This window comes from Hypanus sabinus, chromosome 10, assembly GCF_030144855.1.
Source record: "Hypanus sabinus isolate sHypSab1 chromosome 10, sHypSab1.hap1, whole genome shotgun sequence".
In the NCBI taxonomy this organism is placed as follows: domain Eukaryota; kingdom Metazoa; phylum Chordata; class Chondrichthyes; order Myliobatiformes; family Dasyatidae; genus Hypanus; species Hypanus sabinus.
The window spans coordinates 131,289,131-131,311,608 of NC_082715.1; the positions used below are offsets into that span (position 1 = coordinate 131,289,131).

General features: G+C 42.8%; 1 protein-coding gene across 1 annotated transcript in view; it reads left to right on the top strand.

Moving 5' to 3' along the window:
• Positions 1-1,134: 1,134 nt before the first annotated feature.
• Positions 1,135-22,478, top strand: part of snx3 (sorting nexin 3) — a 35,762-nt gene continuing 14,418 nt past the window's right edge. The window contains exon 1 of the mRNA XM_059982990.1: positions 1,135-1,344. Within this exon, the coding sequence (XP_059838973.1) occupies positions 1,183-1,344 (162 nt within the window). The 5' untranslated portion in view covers positions 1,135-1,182. The remainder of the gene's footprint in view (positions 1,345-22,478) is intronic.

A 22,478-nucleotide genomic window follows, 5' to 3' on the forward strand; every position in this document is an offset into this window, starting at 1 on the left:
TATATTTAACGATCACAACCATCTCTCTTGTTCCTTAGTGTGAATCCAGTCAAAGTTGCTTTGATTTCCTTTGAGCAGTGATCTAAATAATAACATTTTATGATTCTTTGAATGTTTAAGAAGTTGTCAATGGTCAGGAATGTCATTGATTTACAAATAAAGGTTGCATAGATTACAAACCAGTTCTATAATGAACGACAGTCGACGGGGTCTCGGCCCAGTACATCAGCTGTTTATTTCCCTGCATGGTTGCTCCCAGACATGCTAAGCTCCTCCAGCACTTTGTATGTGTTGCTCCAGCTCTCCAGCGTCTGCAGTTCTGTGTGTCCATAATAAAGGGCATACACTCAATGGCCACTTTATTAGGTACAGAAGTGGAACCCCGTGAGGTCTTCTGCTGTTGTAGCACATCCACTTCAAGATTCGATGTGTTGTGTGTTCAGAGATGCTCTTCTGCACAGCACTGTTGGAATGCAACGTTGTTTGAGTTACTGTCACCTTCCTGTCAGCTTGAACCAGCTCATTAACAAAGCGTTTTCGCCCACAGAACTGCTGCTCACTTGATTTTTTTTTCACCAAACTCTAGCGTCTGTTGTGCATTGAAATCCCAGGAGATCAGCAGTTTCTGAGATACTCACACCACCCTGTCTGGCACCAACAATCATTCCTAGGTCAAAGTCACTTAGATCATATTCCTTCCCTATTCTGAACAACAACTGGACCTCTTGACTAGTCTACCTAATGAATCCACCTATTTATGTTCTTCAAAACTAAGATTAGTATTGTCAACGAAATCCAATGTGTGTCTTGAAATGACACTTATTTGAAAAAAAATGTTTTCCACACAACTTCCCTGCATGCAAGATGATTGAAAAGCCACGGTCCTCCTCGCCCAGGGAAGTTTATTCGCAGCTGGAATGTACGTCAACTGGTTTAAGAGAGGCGGGGTGGGGAAGGGCAGTAGGGAGTGACGAACAATGACTGCGTGGCACTCTGGAAAATGTAGTTCAATTCATTCTTGTCATCGGGCATGTCGCTTCCCAGTGGCAAAAGTGAACTACATTTCCCGCAATGCTAGGCGGCCCGTACCCGCCCCCGCTCGGTCGTCATTTGAAAGGCAGCTGACGGCTGGCGAAAGGAAACGTCACCAGGTCCGTCAGTGAGCGAGAGAAAGGGAACAAGATGGCCGAGGCCGTGCCCGACACCAGGCGATTGTTGGCCAAGCCCCAGAACCTCAACGATGCCTACGGGCCGCCCAGCAACTTCCTGGAGATTGACGTGGGCACCCCGCAGACGGTCGGGGTGGGCAGGCAGCGCTACACGACCTACGAGGTCCGGATAAAGGTGAGCCGCACTGGGGAGGGGAGTGCAGTGCAGTACTCGCCGGGCCGCCCAGCTGGACGAGGGTGGAGGGAGGAATGTGTGTCATCCAACTCGGCCATCAGCGCGGTCTCTATTCTGCCCTTCTGTGGCGGATCCATGGCTGTCGGCTGTTTCCGTCTGGGTCACAGGGAAGGAAGGGGGTCACTGTGGGTGGCTAAACCTCGGGAAGAGGATTGCCTCCCTTCCCAAATGATCTGGCCCCCGCTGTAGAGTGAGATATTTCAGCAAGGTTACTGGGCTACCGCTGTCAGCCGGTATCTTTTGCGTAACCGAAATATTGAAGGTAGAGGGGTGCATTTTGGTGTGCAAAAACTTTTTTCCAGCCCCCCCCCCCGGTTGGAGTGTGAAGAGGAAGACAGAGGGGCGGTGGAATACGGGAAGTTGGAGCAACCGGAATGTTGTGTATTTCCTTGAGACAGGAGGTCATAGTTGGGTATGCCAACAATTGTAGACATTATGGAGTGTGCTATTAGGTGTGACCATTCAAGAATTTACTTTTGAATAGTTTACTTTGAGCGCGTGCTTGAGATGTGATTTTATTTTGCCGTTGAAGCCTGGCTTTTTGCGTACGTCTTAAAGAACGTAGAAATTCTCTTCGCTTACGTCCCAGTTGAATCTCTCTGAAATGGTAATGCAGGGTGTTGAGAAAACCACATCAGGAGGGTATCGCATTCGGTTTAGTATTGTTTATTATTAATTCCTATTTGGAAGTTTAACGTAGACAGAAACTGAGTTACAGGCATTAAGAACTCAGTTGATAATTCTGATAAAACTTTGTAAAGTTGAGATGAATGCGTTGCTTGTATCAGTAGTTCTAAAGCACACAGGTAGCAAGATATTCCATAGTTTCCTTTATTCTATTTATTCGTGTTCCATCTTTAAACCACCATCAGAACATTTCTGAGAGAAATTGTTGCAAATTAACGCCTGTGTTAGCTTTTGTGGTCTAAAAGTAATTTGTTAGAACAGTACAGATTGTACGTGGCGTGTGTTCGCAGCTAACTGTTGCTGAAACAGAATGTGAGGGGATTTGAAACAAAATGTCAGAAGAAATGGGGCAGTATCTGGAGAAATGGCTGAACACTGGATTAACTGCTGTAGAAGTTGGGTAGGTCACAGTTTATGAGGGTATAAAGGAACAGGCAATTCATGTACAATAGTTTTGGAACCGATTTGTTTTAGTCTGCAGAATTGTTTTAATTTTTAATCCTTCTGAATGTTTAAAAATTGATCTGTACTTTTGGATGTTTTAGACTTGAGTACTTGGGTAGTTCTTTCACTTGTTTTGCGTTCCATTGCTGAGTGGAATTTAATTTGAATGACTCAATTAACTGTAGAATGTATAGAAATACTACTTTTGAAAGACTTGCGAGACCAGATCCCTCTGCTGATGGCTCCTTTCATTGGGTAACCACAGGGAGATCTAGGTCATGAAGTACAGTAGTGAAAAGGCAAATAAATAACATTATCAGGGGATGGAAATGAAGCAATGATAAACACTTTCTGTATAAATTTGCAATCAATAGAAGCAATGTCAAAGCTTGTTACCAGGAAAAACTGAATATTCTGTGCCTCAGAATAAGGTCTTTAAGGCAATAGAAAAGTACTGTATATCAAGCGGGGGGGGGGGGGGGGGGGGGGGGGGGGGGGAGGGGGGGGTTGCTATTCAGATCACTCTGGAACTGTTTGTTTGGAAGGGACAGCATGTGATGTAGAAGGCAGTGTGCATCGATCACTAAACACAGAACTTGATTTGAGCCTGACCTCCAGTGGAGTTTACGCACTTCATCTATGATCATGTGGGTTTCGTCTGGGTGCTCAGCTATTCTGCCCACCCATAGGCTTGTGCTTTTCAAATGCACTTGGGTAGATGATTGATGGGTGGCGTGTGTGTGAGCAAAGTTTACTGAGGATAATGGGATTGGCTGGAGAGCCAGCATAGGCTTGCTGTGCCAAATGGTTGTCTCTATTGTAAGGAAATGAAAGTCATCTTGCTTTTCTTTCATTCCATATATTCCCTTCAGTGTTAATTATGGGTAATTGGAATCTAAAATTAAGCTGGTAATATTTTTGGTTGGAGTTATTTCACTTGCATGAAATATTTAAATTATTGAATATATTTGGCAAGATCACAACTTTGTACATGTCTGTAAGCCACGTTCTTGAAAGGAATTGTGTTAAATAAAATGAGTCAACAATTGACAAAAGTGTCAGCAAATTCTTTGCTTTTATTTAGGGTTTACAGAATATTTTAAAACTGCTTTGAGTATTAAAAATAAAAATGGCATTCTTGTGCCTTTTTGTAAATAGAAAGGCATTGAGTCCTCAGCTAATTAACCATCCATGATTCCATAAGGAGGAAATAATTCAAATAATTTCTCCTACCCTGTGAAGCTGCAGTGTAGTGAAGTATTTAAAAATGATTCTAGCTGGAATGTAAGTAGATAAGATTTGGAGCTTTGATAGCTTGGGTGAGATATAATGCATTACTTCATTTAAGAATTTTAATTAGTGTTGAAATGAGATCGCAAAAACAGAAATCTAATTTGAATCTACCAAAGTTTGTTCTACTCTACAACAAACGTTATCCATTTATTCCAGGTAGCTCAATTAAACTTTATCACCTTTCCTGTTTGATGGTTATTATCTGTGTTAAACATTTTTCTTGTGGCTGTTTTGGATCCTGCAAACTTGCCCTATGATGGCTAGTATGTACTCGGTGCATTAAAATGTGGATAATACATAAATCAGTGTTGAATTGGCATCAATTTTAATCATGGTTTAAAATTTCATAACATGCTTATAAATGTGGATTCAAGGCTTCCATACTTGTAGGCATGTGGTGAACTACATATACCTGTCTGGACATGCCACCCCCCCCCCCCCCCCCCCCCCCGCTGACTGCTCCTGTGACTTCTCCCACAGACCCCGGTATAAAGGCGATTGGAGGCACAGACCCTTCCTCAGTCCCTCAGTCTCCAGGATGTTGTGTGGTGGTCACTTGCTGCTTGTGCTTTCTACCAGCCAATAAAAGCCTACCTTAACTCATGTCTCAGACTTATTGATGGTGCATCAAGGCGATTTCAGGAGAAATGCCTTTTTATCATTCTTAACAAGAGAAAATCTGCAGATGCTGGAAATTCAGTCCCGATGAAGGGCGTCAGCTGGAAACATCGACTATTTACTCTTTCTCATAGATGCTGCCTGGCCTGCTGAAGTCCTCCAGCATTTTGTGTGTGTTGCTTTTTATCAGCCTTTGTAAGTCATCTCAGTATCAATCAGGATCCAGTTGCTTTCAGCCTTGCACTCCTTCCTTGGTTATCTTGCCCAACATTTTAAATGTTTATTAAGTAGCTTTTAATGCAATTGCTTTATTCAACTTTCTGTTAACTCTAAGACTTTACATTCCCTTTTATTCAAATATGGTTGGATCAATGTTTTATTGTATCTTGAGTGTAGGTTTTCTGTATTTTCTCTACTTGCACCATCTGTACTGTCTCTTGACTGTCGTGATTTACTACTACTTTAAACTATGTGCTATAGGTCTTCTAACAGTCCAATAGCCTTTTCCGTTGATGACTGAATAATGGTTATCAGGGTTTTTGCTCCTTCGCGATCTCTTGCTCCCCAGATGCTGCCTCACCGGAATGTTCTCAGTATTTTGTTTAATGCCTGTAACCAAAGAAGCAAATGAGGAACTTTTGTGGTGGTGGGGGCGAGGGGGAAGGAGAAGGGGAAATTTGTGGAGGGAGAGGAGAGTGGAACTAAATGCCAGAAATTTGAAATAAAATCAGAAAATGCTGGAAATACTCAGCTTGCATCTGTGAGAGAAGAAACCAAGCTGTTGAACCAGTTCTCGCTGAGGGTCTCTAAATTAAAGCGTTAGTTCTTTCATGGAGTACTACAGCACAGAAATAGGCCCTTTAGTCCAACTGGTTCATGCTGAGCTCAGCGTCCTCCCTGCTAGCAATGTCCCAACATGCACAACTTGCTACTAGTGCATAAAGGAATTTGAACAGCACAAAAGGTTGTTGTTTCATGATCATACACAATCAAGTTTCCTTTTCTAGTTTCTGATGTGAACAGTGATAACGTGGAGTTTGTGATTATTTGTTTTGCAGATTTTTTTAAGAACTGGCTTATTTACACTTTTATTATTGAAGAAATTATTCAATGCGCACACGTTGCACAGCACAAAATTTTTGCACATACTGGCCATTACAAAGTAGAAGGAACATTGCCTGCCGGTCCCAGTTGTCTATTTTCAGCCCATAACTCTCAAAGCCATTCTCCTCTATGTACCTATCCGAATGCCTCCTAATTATTGCAGTTGTGCCTACTTTGACAACCTCCTTTGGCAATGCCCTGCCTATTCTCAAGCCAGTAATGAATCCAGCTCACTACCTTCCTTCTGAATCCCATGAAACCTGATCTTGCAGATCAGACTGCCATGCTTTGTCAAAGGCCTCGGGAAAATCCATATTTCTGCCCTATCTGCATCTGTCCCCTTGGCTGTTCTTCTTCAAAAAAACATCAACCAGATATGATCGAGCACACGAAACCATACTGATTTATTCCTTATCAGGGTTTGACTGTCCATGTAATGGTAGATCTTGTCCCTCAGAATTCTGTCCAGTAATTTCTCTACAACTGATCTCTGGCTTGTCTCTCTGTAGTTTGCTGGCCTGTCCTTGCTAGCCGACTTGAACACTGGAACACATTAGCCATCTTCAAGTCGTCTGGAACTTTGAGCAACACATACACAAAATACTGATCAGGTAGCATCTATGGAAATGAATAAGCAGTTGACATTTCAGGTCAAGACCCTTCAGGACTGGAAGGGAAGGGGAAAAAATGCCAGATTAAAAAAGGTAGGGGGAAGAGCCAAGAAGGATAGCTAGAAGGTAATGGGTGAAGCCAGGTGGGTAGGAATAGTAAAAGGCTGGAGGAGAAGGAATCTGATTTGATCTGATAAATAATCTTCCGGAAATAGTAAGGGGACCGAGGGTCTAGTGAGATGGAGGAACTGAGGGAATACATGTTAATAGGGAAGTGGTGTTAGGTAAATTGAAGGGATTAAAAGCAGATAAATCCCCCAGGGCCAGATGGTCTGCATCCCAGAGTGCTGAAGGAAGTAGCCCAAGAAATAGTGGATGCATTAGTGATAAATTTTTCAAAAACTCCTTAGATTCTGGATTAGTTCCTGAGGATTGGAGGGTGGATAATATAACCCCACTTTTTAAAAAAAGGAAGGAGAGAGAAAACCGGGGAATTATAGGACCGGTTAGTCTGACATCGGTGGTGGAGAAAATGCTAGAGTCAGTTATCAAAGATGTGATAACAGCACATTTGGGAAAGAGGTGAAATCATCGGACAAAGTCAGCATGGATTTGTGAAAGGAAAATCATGTCTGACGAATCTTAGAGAATTTTTTGAAGATGTAACTAGTAGAGTGGATAGGGGAGAGCCAGTGGATGTGGTATATTTAGATTTTCAAAAGGCTTTTGACAAGGTCCCACACAGGAGATTAGTGTGCAGACTTAAAGCACACAGTATTGGGGGTATGGTTTTGATGTGGATAGAGAATTGGTTGGCAGACAGGAAGCAAAGAGTGGGAGTAAACAGGAGCTTTTCTGAATGGGCAGGCAGTGACTAGTGGGGTACCACAAGGCTCAGTGCTGGGACCCCAGTTGTTTACAATATATATTAATGATTTTGACGAGGGAATTAAATGCAGCATCTCCAAGTTTGCGGATGACATGAAGCTGGGCGGCGGTGTTAGCTGTGAGGAGGATGCTAAGAGGATGCAGGGGTGACTTGGATAGGTTAGGTGAATGGGCAAAATTCATGGGCAGATCAATTTAATGTGGATAAATGTGAGGTTAATCCACTTTGGTTGCAAGAACAGGAAAACATTTTATTATCTGAATGGTGGCCGATTAGGAAAAGGGGAGGTGCAATGAGACCTGGGTGTCATTGTACACCAGTCATTGAAGGTGGGGCATGGCAGGTACAGCAGGCGATGAAAAAAGGGCAAATGGTATGTTGGCATTCATAGCAAAAGGATTTGAGGGAGGTTCTCCTGCAGTTGTACAAGGCCTTGGTGAGACCGCACCTAGAGTATTGTGTGCAGTTTTGGTCCCCTAATCTGAGGAAAGACTTTCTTGCCATAGGGGGAGTACAGAGAAAGTTCACCAGATTGATTCCTGGGATAGCAGGACTTTCATATGAAAAAAGACTGGATCGACTAGGCTTATACTCACTGGAATTTAGAAGATTGAGGGGGGATCTTATTGAAACGTATAAAAATTCTAAAGGGATTGGACATGCTAGATGCAGGAAGATTATTCCTGATGTTGGGGAAGTCCAGAACGAGGGGTCACAGTTTAAGGATAATGGGGAAGCCTTTTAGGACCGAGATGAGGAAAAAACTTCTTCACACAGAGAGTGGTGAATCTGTGGAATTCTCTGCCACAGGAAACAGTTGAGGCCAGTTCATTGGCTATATTTAAGAGGAAGTTAGATATGGCCCCTTGTGGCTAAAGGGATCGGGGGATATGGAGAGAAAAGCAGGTACAGGGTTTTGAGTTGGATGATCAGCCATGATCATACTGAATGGCGGTGCAGGCTCGAAGGGCCGAAGGGCCTACTCCTGCACCTATTTTCTATGTTTCTATGAGAGGAGAGTGGGACCATAGGAGGAAAGGGAAGGAGGAGAGGGACCCAGTGGGAGGTGATGGGCAGGTGAGAAGAGATAAAGGCCGCCAGAGTGGGGAATAGAGGGGAAAGAGGGAATTTTTTACTGGAAGGATAAATAGATATTCCTGCCATCAGATTGGAGGCTATCCAGACAGAATATTAGGTGTTGTGCCTCCACCCTGCGGGTGGCCTCATTGTGGTAACAGAGGAAGCCATGGACCGACATGAAGGAATGGGAAATGGAATTAAAATATTTGGCAACTGGGAAGTTCGGCTTTTAGTGGATGGAGCAGGGGTGTTCAACAAAATGGTTCCCAAATGTATGATGGATCTCACCAATGTAGAAGAGACCTCATTAGGAGTACTGGACACAATGGACAACCCCAGCAAATTAGCAGGTGAAGCATTGCCTCATCTGGAATGACAGTTTGAGGCCCTGGATGGAGGTGAAGGAGGGTGTGAATGGGCAGGTATAGCACTTCGGCTGCTTGCTGGGAGGCAGATTAATGGGGACAGACAAAAGGACAAGGGAATCACAGAGGGAGCAATCCCTGTAGAAAGTGGGGGCAGGGGGCTGGGGGAGAGGTAAAGAGGTGTTTGGGAATAGTATTCCCTTGGAGGTGGCAGAAGTTGTGGAGAATGTTGTGTTGGATTCAGAGACTTATGAGTGGTAGGTAAAGACAAGAGGAACTCTTATCACTGATAAGGTGGCATGAAGATGTTCAGGAAATGGAGGAGATGTAGGTAAGGGCAGCATCAGTGGTGGAGAAAGGGAAACTTTGTTCTTTGAAGAAAGGGGATATCTCTGTCCTGAAAAGGGAAAGCCTCTTCCTGACAGTTGCCTCCTGACCTCAGCAAATTAAAGGTCAGTCCACCACATTACAATAGCACCCATTTTGTCTGTGAGTTTGATAGTAAGGTTTGTATTGGTGCAGAGAGAGTGGAGGGTCGTGCATTCAGAGGGAGTAAGGTTTGAGAAGGAGAGAGGAGTACTGAAGTCGAGCTGATGGATGTCTCCTCGGCAATTCAAGATGAAAAGATCCAGAGCAGGCAGGATGTCCAAGAAGAGGAGGCAGTTTGGAGACAGGAGAAGGGGGTCATCAGGGTGTGAAGTTCATGCCAAAGAAGTGGGCTCAGAGACAAGCATCGAAAGAACTTGGCATCTTAGTGAGCATAGAACTCGCTGAGGTTCAGTTGAAGGGGGCAAAGGCAAGGCCCTTGCAGAGGACAAAACGTTCTGCCTCAGAAGGGAAGGCCAAAAGGAATGGTGAAGACTCAGCAAGAATTAGAGCTGGGATCAGAGGGGAGGGGAAGAGAGTTGGTGGCACCAGGGTAGAGTTAGGGTGTTCAGGGAAGGTGGACGCTCTGGAACTTTGGCTAAGGATGAAACTAATATCTGTACAGGGGCCTCCACAGTTCTTTTCCCCATAAAGTCCGGGGTACACTTGGTCAGGCCCTGGGGATTTACCCACCTTAATACTCCACAAGGCTACAATTACATCTTCCTTTGAGATCTCACTAAGGCAAAATAAACATTAAACAGGTATTGTAACTGCACACTAGATCTAGTCACCCTGTTAATATAACTGAAGAACCTCTTAGGATTATCTTTACCTCTGCTCGTCAGATACATCTCATACCCTCTTTTTGCCCTCCTGATTTTCCTCTTACCTGCTCTTAACTTATTTTGGGGGACGCCCTTGTACCCAGCTACCAAAAAAAACACATTTCCTTCTTTCTCTTGACCAGGCCTCTACCTCTCATCAGCCATCAGTACTCTTCACTCTAACATGCTGTCCCAAGACTCTTATTGTGACCCTCTTAAAAGCACTGACCTACTATTCCTTCGCCTTTAAATAGTCACCCATTCAACCCTAGCTAAGTCCTGCCGAACGCCCTTAAGAACTGTCTTAATCTTGGAGTTGTGGTCACTGGACTTGAAGTGTTCCCTAAATGCCACTTTGGTTACTTAGCTTACTTCATTCCAACTGAAAAGGTCCCATATTGCTGCTACCTGAGTAGGTCCCTCTATATCAGGGGTTCCTAAATTTTTTTATGCCACAAACCCATCCATTAACCAAGGGGGTCCATGGACCCCTGCTCTATATGATGCATGAAGAAACAGACTTGAGCACCATGCAAATTCTGCCCCATCAGGTCCTTTGCACTTGAGTGAGCTAATCAATATCAAGAAAATTAATCTCCCCATAGGACTAAATTATTATTCTCATGACTTGGTGGAATTTCTCCTCGCATTCTCCTGAAGTTCCTGCTGACTATCGGTCGGAGGGGGTGAAATTATAACCCTACCAAGGTGACTGTCCTGTTTCCCTCAAGAATATCATTTTAAGCACTTTTGTTACATCCTCTTTTATTAAAAAAGCAACACCCCGTCCCTTCCTCCTACACTCCTTTGTCCTGCTTAATAGATTTGGTAGCCCGGAACATTGAGCTGCCAGTCCCGCCCTTCTCTCAGTCAAGTTTCTGTTATGGCCACATTATCACGCAGGCAGCATACACCCTCAGATTATCCACCTTATCTGTTGAATTTATGTGCATTGGAATAGATGCAGTATAAAGCAGTGGTTGTATGTACCCTTGTCTGCTCACTGACTTTGCTGTCTCAAGCCTCTTCCCCTGCCAATCAAGTTTAATTCCTCCCCTCGTGGCAAAAGCAAATTTCCCTGCTAGGATATTGGTCCCCTTCTAGTTCAAATGCATCCCATCATTTTGCACAAGTTGTTTCTACCCCAGAAGGGCCCCAGTGATTCGAGATCTTGAGTCCCTGACCCCTGTGCTAGTTCTTCATGTAAATGACCTCTGAATATTTTTAGCTTTTTTTTTATTCAAGCAAATGAATGTAGCTACAACACATAAATAGTCTTTCTTGTTTAAAAGACTGACTTCATCGGTAATTTTTTTTTCTAATTTGAATCAGTTTGGAAAATCCTGCTAAGGATGTTTGCTAGCTGGTATGCTTTGTAATTGCATCACTTCCCCAAATATCATGCCACAGGTAACTCCAATACTAGAGCAAGGCTATTTACCTCTGCCGCAAGGCCTCTGGAGTAAGTTGAAATAAGCTTTTTCTGGCTCTTCTCTATCTGAAAATCATTTTGTAAAAGCTATTCTCAAATGAAAAAGTGTAAATGGCATGATAGGGTGGAGTCTATACTGATTCTTAATAGTCAAGACACCTGACAAAATTACCATCGTAATTAAGGAAATGAAGTTATTACCAAAACTAATGCATCAATAGTTTTTGCTGTAAATATATTAAAATGAACTGTGCTGGCATTAATTGAATAAATTACAGAGCACAACTGCATTTTATTTCTCTACGTTTGGACAGGGTAGGCATGAAGTTGAATACTTGTGTATTAGCTTATTTCCTGCTTAGTAGAACTGCTTGAGTGACCTGTTTTCAATACAAAGTATGGTCTATGTGGAGTTTGTATGGTCTTTGTAACCATGTGGGATGTGTCACAGCATAGATGACATGGATTGCAGGTTGGATGGCTATTTGATTTCCTCTGTTGTTGATGGGCTGTAGGTGAATTGGGGAGGAGGGCTATGGGTTCAATGGCCTATCAGAAAACAGGTTGCAAGAGACTGATTTGATTGTTTTGATTGGACTCCCACTTAATATGAGCCGGTATTTAAAGTGAGAGCCATGAGAGTTTGAGGTAGATGCCAACTGCAAACTTAATAACCATGCCACCTACTCTTGTCCAAATCAATAAATGGGTAACCAACAGTGAAGCCCGGTCATGAGCCTCCAGTCTAGAAAATCAACCCTCACTCTGGCTTTTTTTTTGTACTTATGGTGGTGCCATTAAAGTGGTGACTCATGCGAACAGTGTGATGGAATTCTTCAATTTTTCCCATTTTGGACTGCTATGACGTGAAATCCACAGCTACAGCATGAAATGTACATTAAGCAGCGTCATTTAAAAAAAAAATCTATTGCTACAAAGTTGATGAATCTCATGTCTCTGATCACAAGTTCTGTTCTCCTGAGACATCCATGCAGGATTAAAAATTTGTTTAAGGGGAAGAGGGTTCTGACTTCCACTTCCATCAATGCTGCACTCAACCATATCTCTTCCATTTCACGCACATCTGTTCTTACCCCATCCTCCTGCCACCCTACCAGGGATAGGGTTTCTCTAACCTCCACCACCTCTGATGGGATTGCACCACCAAGCACATCTTTCCCTCCCTCACCCCGAACTTTCTGCTTTCTCTAGAGATTGCTTCCTATGCAACTGCTTTATCTATTCATCGCTCCCCACTGATCTCCCTCCAGGCAATTATCCATGCAAGCAAAGCAAGTGCTACACCTGCCCCTCCACCACCTCCCTCACTACCATCCAGGGCCCTAAACGGCCCTTCCAGGTTAAGGGACACTTCACCTGTGAGTCTGAGGTCATTTACTGTGTTGGATGCTGCCAGTGTGGCCTCCAGTACATTGGTGAGACCCAGCTTAGATTGGGAAACAGCTTCGTCAAGCATCTACTCTCCATCTGCCAGAAGTAGCAGGATCTCCCAGTGCCCACCCATTTTAATTCCACTTCCCATTCCCATACCGATATGTCCATCCATGGCCTCCTCCACTGTTGTGATGAGGCCACATTCAGGTTGAAGGAACAACACCTGGTATTCCATTTGGGTAGCCTCCAACCTGATGGCATGAACATCGATTTCTCAAATTTCTGGTAATGCCCCCCAACCCCGACCCCCTACCCCCTTCGCCACTTCTCCTCCCCTTTTGCCTCTCTCTCCTCATCTCACCAGTCAACTTCCCCGCTCTCTACTTCATCCCTCCCCCTCCATGTTTCACCTATCACCTTGTGCTTCTCTCTCCATCAGTTGTACTTTTTACTATAGATGCTACCTGGCCTGCTGAATTCCTTCAGCATATTTTGTGTGTGTTGCTGGCAAACTTAGTCTCTGGGAAAATAAAATCAAAGAACTCAGAGCAAAATTGCTGTACCAAAGGGAACTCAGGTACTGTTGATTATTGTTTCATGGAGTCTTGGCTAACGTCACCATTCTGGATGCAGCTCACTGGCTTCACAATCCACCACCAAGATAGGACTACTAAGTCTTTCAAAGGCAGAGAAGGTGGAATATGCTTCATGTTAATTCTTCATAATACACAAACGTGGCAGTTCTGTCCTAATCACCTGACCTAGCACATCTAGTGATCAAGTGTTGTCCATTTTATTTGCCGTGGGATTTCTTAGCCATCATCTTGGTAGCAGTATATATTCCACCTCAGGGCTGTGCCAAATAGGGTAGAGTAACTATGCCTGTCAGGCATGGAACAGTGCATCCTGATACCCTTGCCATCATTTTGGGGTTTTTGACCAGGCCAGCTTGGAAGAAGTCCCTAAATAATTATATTCAACATATTCACTTGTAGAACCAGAAGAGCCAACACACTGGACCACCATCATCAAGAACACTTACTCCACACCCACACTTCAGAAAATCTGATCACCTGGCTGTACTTTGCCTCTGTGTATAGGCAGAGACTGAAGGCCATATCACCAGTAGAGAGGACAGGGAAAGGTATGGACAAGGGAGGTGGAGGAGCACTTAGCAGGACTGCTTTGAGTCAGTGGACTGGACAGTATTCAGGGACTCGTTCTCGAGTCTGAATGAATACACCACTGTTGACTTCGTTAAAACCTGTGTAGATAAGTGTGTGCCTTTGAGATCATGCCATACATAGCTGAGTCAAAAGTCATGGACAAACTAGGAGATTCATAGTCTGCTGAGAGCTAGATCAAACTGAGATCTAGGACTATACAAGAAGGCCAAATACGACTTAAGCAAAAGAACAATTTCGATTGAGGTTAGAGGTGGAATCGGATGCACATCAACTCTGACAGGGCTTGCAGGCCATTACTTCCTACGTGCTGAAACCTATCATGATAGCAGTGATGCTTCACTCACAGATGAGCTTAACATCTTTTATTCGCGCTTTCAAAGGGAGAATAAAACTACAGCTATGAGTGGCTGTGGCATCTGGTGACACTAATCCATCTCTGAGGCTGTTGTCAGAACATCTTTCAAGAGTGTGAACCCCGCAAGGTGACTGGCCTTAATGAAGTACCTGAATTTGGCTCCAGAAACCTGTCAATTAACTGGCAGGTGTGTTCAAAGACATTTTCAATCTCTCATTGATACAGTCAGAAGTTTTCACTTGCTTCAAAAGGTCAACAATCACACCAGTGCCTAAGAAAAGTAGTGTGAGCTGCCTTAGTGACTATTGTCCAGTGTCACATCTATGGTGATTAGTACTTTGAGAAGTTGGTTATGGCTAGAATCAACTCCTGTGTGTGGCCTAAGCAAGGACATGGACCCACTGCAATTTGCCTATCACAATAGGTCTACAGTGGATGAGATCTCATTGGCACTTCGCATGACCTTGGATCACCTGGACAATACTAATACTTGCGTCAGTCTGCTGTTTATTGACTACAGCTCAGTGTTTAGCACAATCTTTCCTACGGTACTGATTTTAAAAAAAACCTAAACCTGGGCCTCTGTACTTCCCTGTACAACTGACCCTCAACTTCCTCATGGGAAGACCGCAGTCTGTGCAGATTAGAAATAACATCTCCTCCTCACTGATAATCAGTACTGGGTGTGTGCTTAGCCCACTACTCTACTCTCTGTATACCCGTGACTGTGTGGCAAGGCTCAGCTCAAATGCCATTTTTATATGTTTGCTGATGACATGACTATTGTTGGTAGAATTTCAGATGGTGACAAGAAGGCGTACCTTCAACCACCAAGATGCATCAGCCAGATGAGTGGTGTCACTCGCACAGTGTCAGTAAGACCAAAGAACTGATTGTGGACTTTGGAAGGGGAAGTCGAGCAAAGACACACCATCCTCATCAAGGGATCAGCAGTGGAAATGGGGAGCAATTTCCAGTTCCTGGGTGTCAGCATCTGAGGATCTATCCTGGGCCTGACATATCGATTCAGTTACAAAGAAGACACAACAGTGGCTATATTTCATTAGCAGTTTGAAAAGATTTGGTATGTCACTAAAGACACTCACAAATTTCTACAGATGTACTGTGAAGATGCATTGTGGAGAATGTTCTAACTGGCTGCATCACTGTCATGTATGGGGGTAGTACACAGGTTTGAAATAAGCTGCAGTAAGTTGTGAACTTGTGAGCACTAGCCACCCCAGCATCCAGGACGTCTTCAAGGAGTTGTGCCTCAAGAAGGCAATATCCATCATTAAGGGCCCCCATCACTCAGGACATCATTGCTGCCATCAGGTACGGGAGCCTCAAGGCACATACTCAGTAATTCAGAAACAGCTTCTTCCCCCCTGCCATCTGATTTCTGAATGGACATTGAATCCATGAACACTACCTCCCTACTTTCTCTTTTCACCCTACTTGTATTAAAATAGTTAAATTAAGTTTATGTACTTGCTGTAATTTATAGATTTTACAATGTATTGCAATGTACTGCTGCCCTATTACAAATTTTACATTGTATATCGGTGATATTAAACCTGATTCTAATACTCTGCTACCACCATTATCTAATCTTCGATAATGTCTTCCTCTTTCTCTCTCCCCCCCCCCCCCACTACTACTTGACTCCTGTTTTCACTTGGGTAACAGAACATTTTAACCACATTTCCTCCCTGTTTTTCTGCCCCTATAGAGCTTGCAATACTCTGCTTATTAAGGAGTTTCTCCAGTGTCATCAAATATGCTTGCAAACAGTATTGTTTGGCAAACTGATTTCTGCTCAAAGTTTGAACACCAGTTCTGACACTATTTGTACTCCGATCCTACGACTGAACATCAGACCATTGACTCCGAGATGGTCACTAACCTTCCTCTAGTCTTATTATCTCCCATGACCAACACCAGTTTGTTTACAAAGCGAATAGATCAACTGAATTTGCCATTTCTTTTTGCCTTTCACTCTGTTGTGAAACACCTGGAGCACAGACACCTATGTCAGGATGGGTTTTCATTGATTACAGCTCGGCCTTTAACACCATTCTACCGAACAAGCTGACTGTTAAGCTTCACAATCTAGGTCTCAGCACATCAACCTGTAATTGGATCTTGGACTTTCTCACTAACTGTACCCCGGCAGTGAAATTAGACAAGTGCCTATTAACCCCCGCCCCAACCATTAACACCAGTGCCACACAGGGGAGCGTACTAAACCCACTTCTCCACTCTTTCACTTATGACTGCACACCTGCTCATTCTGCAGACTCAATGATCAAATTTGCAGATGACACATCTGTTATTGGCCTAATCACTTTACAATCTTTGCATCTTTAATCCTTTTTGCTCCTTTTGGAGCATAGGGCCTCAACAAAAGTCCTCCCTGCGATCTCTAGTAGATGTTTTTGCAGTCTCCCAAGTTTGGCCGGCGTCTTTCAGTTCATCCAAAAGCCTACGCCTCCAGGTTTGCTTTGGGCGACCTCTTCTTCTCTTCCCTTGTGGATTCCATTCGAGTGATTGTCGAGTGACATTCGACTGGTTCTTCCTCAAGGTGTGGCCGACCCATCTCCACTTTCCTCCTCCTTACCTGGAATACAATGGGCTCTTGGTTTGCTCTCTTCCATAGGTCTAGGCTTGACACTCTGTCGTACCACTTGAGGCAGAGGATCTGCCGGAGGCATTTGTTGAGAAAGGTCTGGATCTTGTTGCAGCTGGTGTTAGCGATTTTCTCATGTTTCGGATCCATATAGCAGGATGGCTTTCACATTGGAGGCCTAATCACAAACAATACAAATCTGTAGAGAGGAGATCCTGAAACTCCATCTGATTGGTGCAGAAACCACAGCCTATCCCTCACATCACGAAGACAAAATAAATAATAATTGACTTCAGGAGGATGAGAGGTCCTGAGCAAACACCACTGTTCGTAAATAGTTAGTGGAAAGGGTCTTCAGTTTCAAGTTTTTGGGGGTGAATATCTGAGTAGTTGTCTTAGTCGATCTACAGAACCTTCGATAGTAGGCAAGGGACCAGACAAAATATACTGCCTGAGGTGCTTAAGGAGAGCTCATCTGCCCCAAAAATTTTATCGGTGTATGATGGAGAGCATTCTGACATATTGAATGACCGTGTGGTTCTCTAGTTGCTGCAAGGTGGATCACAAAGCTCTCCCAATGGGTGATTAGTACAGCTCCGCACATCGTTGGGACTCGACTACTGGGCCTGGAAACAATCTACAGCTCTCGATGACCACAGTGCGCTCATAACCTCATTAAAGACCTGTCCCATCCTGGACACTCTGTTCAATCTCCTGCCATCCGGTAGGAGATACAGAAACATCTTAGCCAAGAACAGCTTCTTCCTGAGGGCTGTTGTGCAGCTGAATAATGCTACATCCTGACTTGCCAATAGCCTTTGAGTGTTAAGGACTATCAACTTGCTGCATGTAAATAGGAATGCGAGAGGGCATACAGGAGTGAGATACACCAGCTAGTTGAATGATGTTGCAGCAGTAACCTTGCACTCAAATGTCAGTAAGACCAAAGAGCTGATTATGGACTTCAAAAAAGGTAAGATGAAGATCTGTACAGGGGGAGCAGAAGTGGAGAGAGTGAGCAGTTTCAAGTTCCTGAGTATCAGTATCTCTGAAGACCTACCCTGGTACTAGCATATCGATGCTACTATAAAGAAGGCGAGACAGTGACTATATTTCATTAGGAGTTTGAGATTTGGAATGTCAGCTAAAACACTTAAATTTTTACAGATGTACCACAGAGAGCATTCTGTGTAGCTGCATCACTGTCTGGTGCGGTGGGGGGGGGGGGGGGGGCGGGGGTGCCACTGCACAGGAATGAAGTAAACTGAAGAGAGTTGTAAATTGATCAACTCCATCGCAGATACGAGCTGTAGTATCCAAGACATTTTCAAGGAGCAGGTGCTTCAAAAAGGTGGCATCCAACATTGACCCCTGCCATCCAGGAGATGCCCTCTTCTCACCGTTACCATCAGGAAGGAGGTACAGAAGCCTGAAGACACACTCTCAGCAATTCAGGAACAGTTTCTTTTTCTGTCATCCATTTCTGACTAGACACTGAAACCATGAATAATACCTCACTACTTTTTTATTTCTGTTTTTGTACTATTTAATTTAACTATTTGATATCCATACTGTAATTCAGTTTTTCCATATATTATCATGTATTGCATTGTCCTGTTGCCACAAAGTTATCAAATTTCATGACGTATGCTGGTGACGTTATACCTGATTCGGAATTTTTTAAAAAATTAAGCTATACCACATTGTAAATGTCAGTTTTGCATGGCCTGGAGTAGCACTGCAGTCTTGTTGTCTTGAATGATGACAATAAAGTTCTATCCTATTCTCAACAACAGTGTGTAACAGCAAGTAATGCCACCTGTCTTTTAAACAATTTCCTTTTACCATGGGGAGACATTGGCCTTTCACATGAAGCAGCAATTTACCGCTTTGCCTCAGTACTGCAATGTTTTTATATTGGCAAACTAAATAAAGATTTGTTGGGCAAATTCTGCATTAGTTAGATCAGAAACATTAATTTGAAACGAGCACAGATGCTGGGATCTGGAGCAACAGAAAAGCAGGAGGATTTTGGCCAGCCCTGAGTTCTTCCAGCTTTTTGTGTATTACTCTAAATGCATTAGCTGTTCTTATCCATGGATGCTGTCTTGTCTGTAAGGATCCGTGAGGTAGGTGCTTTGCTGATGGTCCTTTAAGACTACAAATGTGTGATGAAAGTTATTCGACAAATATTACCTGCTTGAATCCCTTTTCTAAAATACACTGAAGGTTATAAGGTAACTACTTTAGCCAGAGGCCAGTGAATTTATGAAAATCATTGCCACAGACAGCTGTGGAGGCCAATTCATTGAAGTGGAGGTTGATAGGTTAGCAAAGTCATCAATTGTTGTGGGGAGAAGGCAGGAGAATAGAGTTGAGGGGGATAGGAAATTCTGATACAACGTGCTCTGTCTTTCAAATGTGAATAGCCTATTTCTGCTGTGGTCTTGTGGACTGAGGAGTTGGGAATAAAAGATTAGGACCATGAGCAGGCAGATCGGCATCATGGCTGATGCAGTCATAGTGGTCTGATGAGGCTGCCCCTCTCCCGTTCTGTGGCATAGAGTTACAGTGCTTGTATCCCCTGTCGTATTCTAAGTAATTGTGCTTAAATGGATTGGAGTCTGTAGCTTTGAATTTTGCTTGCAAATGAAATGTAGCTATTGCAATAAACAAGTTTTTGACTAATATAGCCATTTTTTAAACAATGTACTCTAGATAGCAGGTATAGTTTTCCCCAAATTCATAACACCTTGTATATTCTCCTGATGATTGACAAATGCTGCCAGATATTTCTGTGTTTGAGACTAATTGCTCAAAACAATTTCAACAAACAATACTGCTACACCAGTTCTCAAATTCCTGTACACCTTTTGAACAGGATTTGCTGTGTAGAATAGGGATATTTTATAACTAACTAGTTTTATAACTGAAAAGAATATTTTAGTAACTAACTAGTAATTAATTATAAAGGCTGTGAAGTCAATAATAATGATCAAACTGTTTATGAACATCAGCTTTATCATATTCAGTATAATGGATAACCTGGAAATGTTCTAATGCAGAATGATGCATTTTGAAATCTTTTAAAAATGGATAGACCTCTAGATTAGAACCATGAAACTGAGCAGAAGTGAGGCTATTGCATTCCTGTAATAGACTGGTATCTTCAGCTAATTTTTCCTTTGTTGAATAAAGAATGGGGTATCAGAAGTTCAAAAAGGAAATTTTAAAGGCAAATTGATGTCAATTTACTCTCTGTTCAAGCATTGTACCTGTAACCATGATCTGTTCCAAGGATTAACTTTTTATAGACTTCCGTGCCCACAGGTAAGTGCTCAGGTTAGGCTTTTTCTTGGCTTGCTTGGTCTTTATGCCAAGTAAAATAGAAGCTAATCTCTTTGTAATTTGAGAAAAGGAATTTAAAATGTAGAGTTCCATTTTTATGTAATCAGTATTGTAAAGGCTTTGTTCGGTGTATTCAAGATTCACAAAGACCCAATGGTGTTTCAAGGAGAAGGAAGGCAAGTTCAGGTAAAAAGCCAGTTGGTGAAATTGGATAACTCTAAACCAGAGTACAATTAGTGCAAATTAACAGTTTGGTGGAAAATAGGAGAGTTGCGTTTCTTTGAAGAAAGCAACTGACCAGAAAAATCCAGAAACATAGTAAGAACTTTTAAGACCAGTATTGACTTCTTCCAGATTATAGTAAAATAAATCTAAATTTTTTATCAATGCATTTTTGATATCTGAAGCTAGAACAGTGTTGAAAGCTTGAGGTTAAATTTGACCACATTTGCTTATGAGAACCAGTTTTAAACTTTAACTGAATGCATTGGATATGTCGTGGTTGAAGCCAGGCAAATAATAGAAGACTGTAGTTTGAGAAGTGAATTTTGTGTTTGGGTAGGTTCATGTTTGCTGCTAATTGGTATCATTTGTTTGGGACATGACTTTTATTCAGTACTGTGCCTTTCTTAGTTAACCATTGAAGTCAAAGGGAGTCTTAAATATTTTGTCTATACTTTAGTTGGATTTCACCTTGCATTGCCATTTTTGAAGAAAAGTTGTTTCTTGGACACAATCCTCTAAGACAGAATTGTTAATTTTGTCCTGCCTGTGCAGCAAAACACTGCTGTTGGAACAAGGCAATATGTTCAAAGGTCCAATTTAATGTCGGAGAAATGTATACAATATACATCCTGAAATGTTTCTTCTTCACAAACATCCACAAAAACAGAAGTGCCCCAAAGAATGAACGACAGATGAATGTGAGTACCCAAAGTCCTCCCCCCTCCCCACACGTAAGTGGCAGCGAGCAACAGGCAAAACATCAGCACCACCATCGAGCACAAGTTGAGCTAGGCAATAGCAAAGACACAGACTTCGCATTTCATCCAGCATTTGACAAACCACAGGTTCTTCCTCTCCCTAATGAGGAAGAAGGAATATCACCCTTTTTTTTACAGTGAGTGGGAGACATAACAACAACCCACTGGTTTACGATGTTAGAAGTTTATTTAGTCGCTTTTTACGAGCTCTGTGCCGGAAGATCATAAAGATCTTGGGTCTTTGGGTCCACAGCGAAAGATTTTCCGGCCTCCCTGATGACACGCAAGTTTCCTGCCATGACACCAACCCTCGATCCGTCCGTTTCAGGACCCCCAAGATCTTGGGCTGCCAAATATGATTAAGACTCTCAGGTGGAACCCTTGGTGTGCCGAGCAATGGCCAGTTCTGAAATCCCAAGAACAGGTCACATTCCTGTAAAGAACCGAAGTCAGCGTGTAATTCCAGGTCAGGGTCTTCAAATTAACCCTGAAAAGGAAAAATAAAGATATTAAAAATAGAACTAGAGCTGTTTCTGAAGATGCAAGCAGTGGAGTCGCTGTTTAGCGCCATCTTTAACTCCACCTCCAACAATGTTGAGCATCGTTTTCTCTGCACTGCTCCAAAAGGCCATTTTATGGAAGTTAATATTGCACTGCACGTAATTTTGCAAGTGTATAGATAAAAGATTAACTATAGTAATTGCAACTTTCACTGGATTGAGAACACTTTTCCAAAAATTTGCACTTTTGATCTTTAGATGGAGGGTTTGATCTAATATATAATTTAATCGCTAAAGTAACGATAAGCTAATGAGAGCAGATTCTTTTTTGGCTTCTTGAGTGTTTGATTTTAGGAACGGCAATCCATCTTCCTCAGCTATATTTTTTGATCATGAATAGTAGTGGTCCAAGCATGGATTTCTGCAGTTACCCCTGCTCTAACCCTTTCAACGAACCTGAGGTATTCCCAAAAGCATTTTGGGAAATCCAAAGGAACTACTTCCACATTGTTCCCCCTTCTTTGCTAAATTCCAAAGAGTTACAGTAACAGTCGACTAAAAGATCTGAAGCAGTGTGGGGTGGGGAGACATTTCTGGTTGAAAGGTGCTGAGTGGAAGGGGAGATGGCCAGCTCTTTTTTTTTTGGAAAAGTGGTGAAATGGAGGGCAGTGGGTGATTAGTAGACTGAGGTGAAAGAGGATTGAGCCAGGTTTGGAGGGTGGGGTGGGAGGAGTAGGAGGTGTGGATTGATGGTAGGGTGAAGTTGACGGCAACGAGGTGGATGACGAACAGGAACGTCAATGCTACCAGTATTGAAAGGTGATAATGGGCTCCAGTAGATGGAGGCTAAGTATACACATCACCATATACTACCTTGATAGAATTTTCTTGCAGAATTTTACAAGAAAATGAAGAAATGCAATAGAATTTATGAAAAACTATACATGTATGACAACCAATG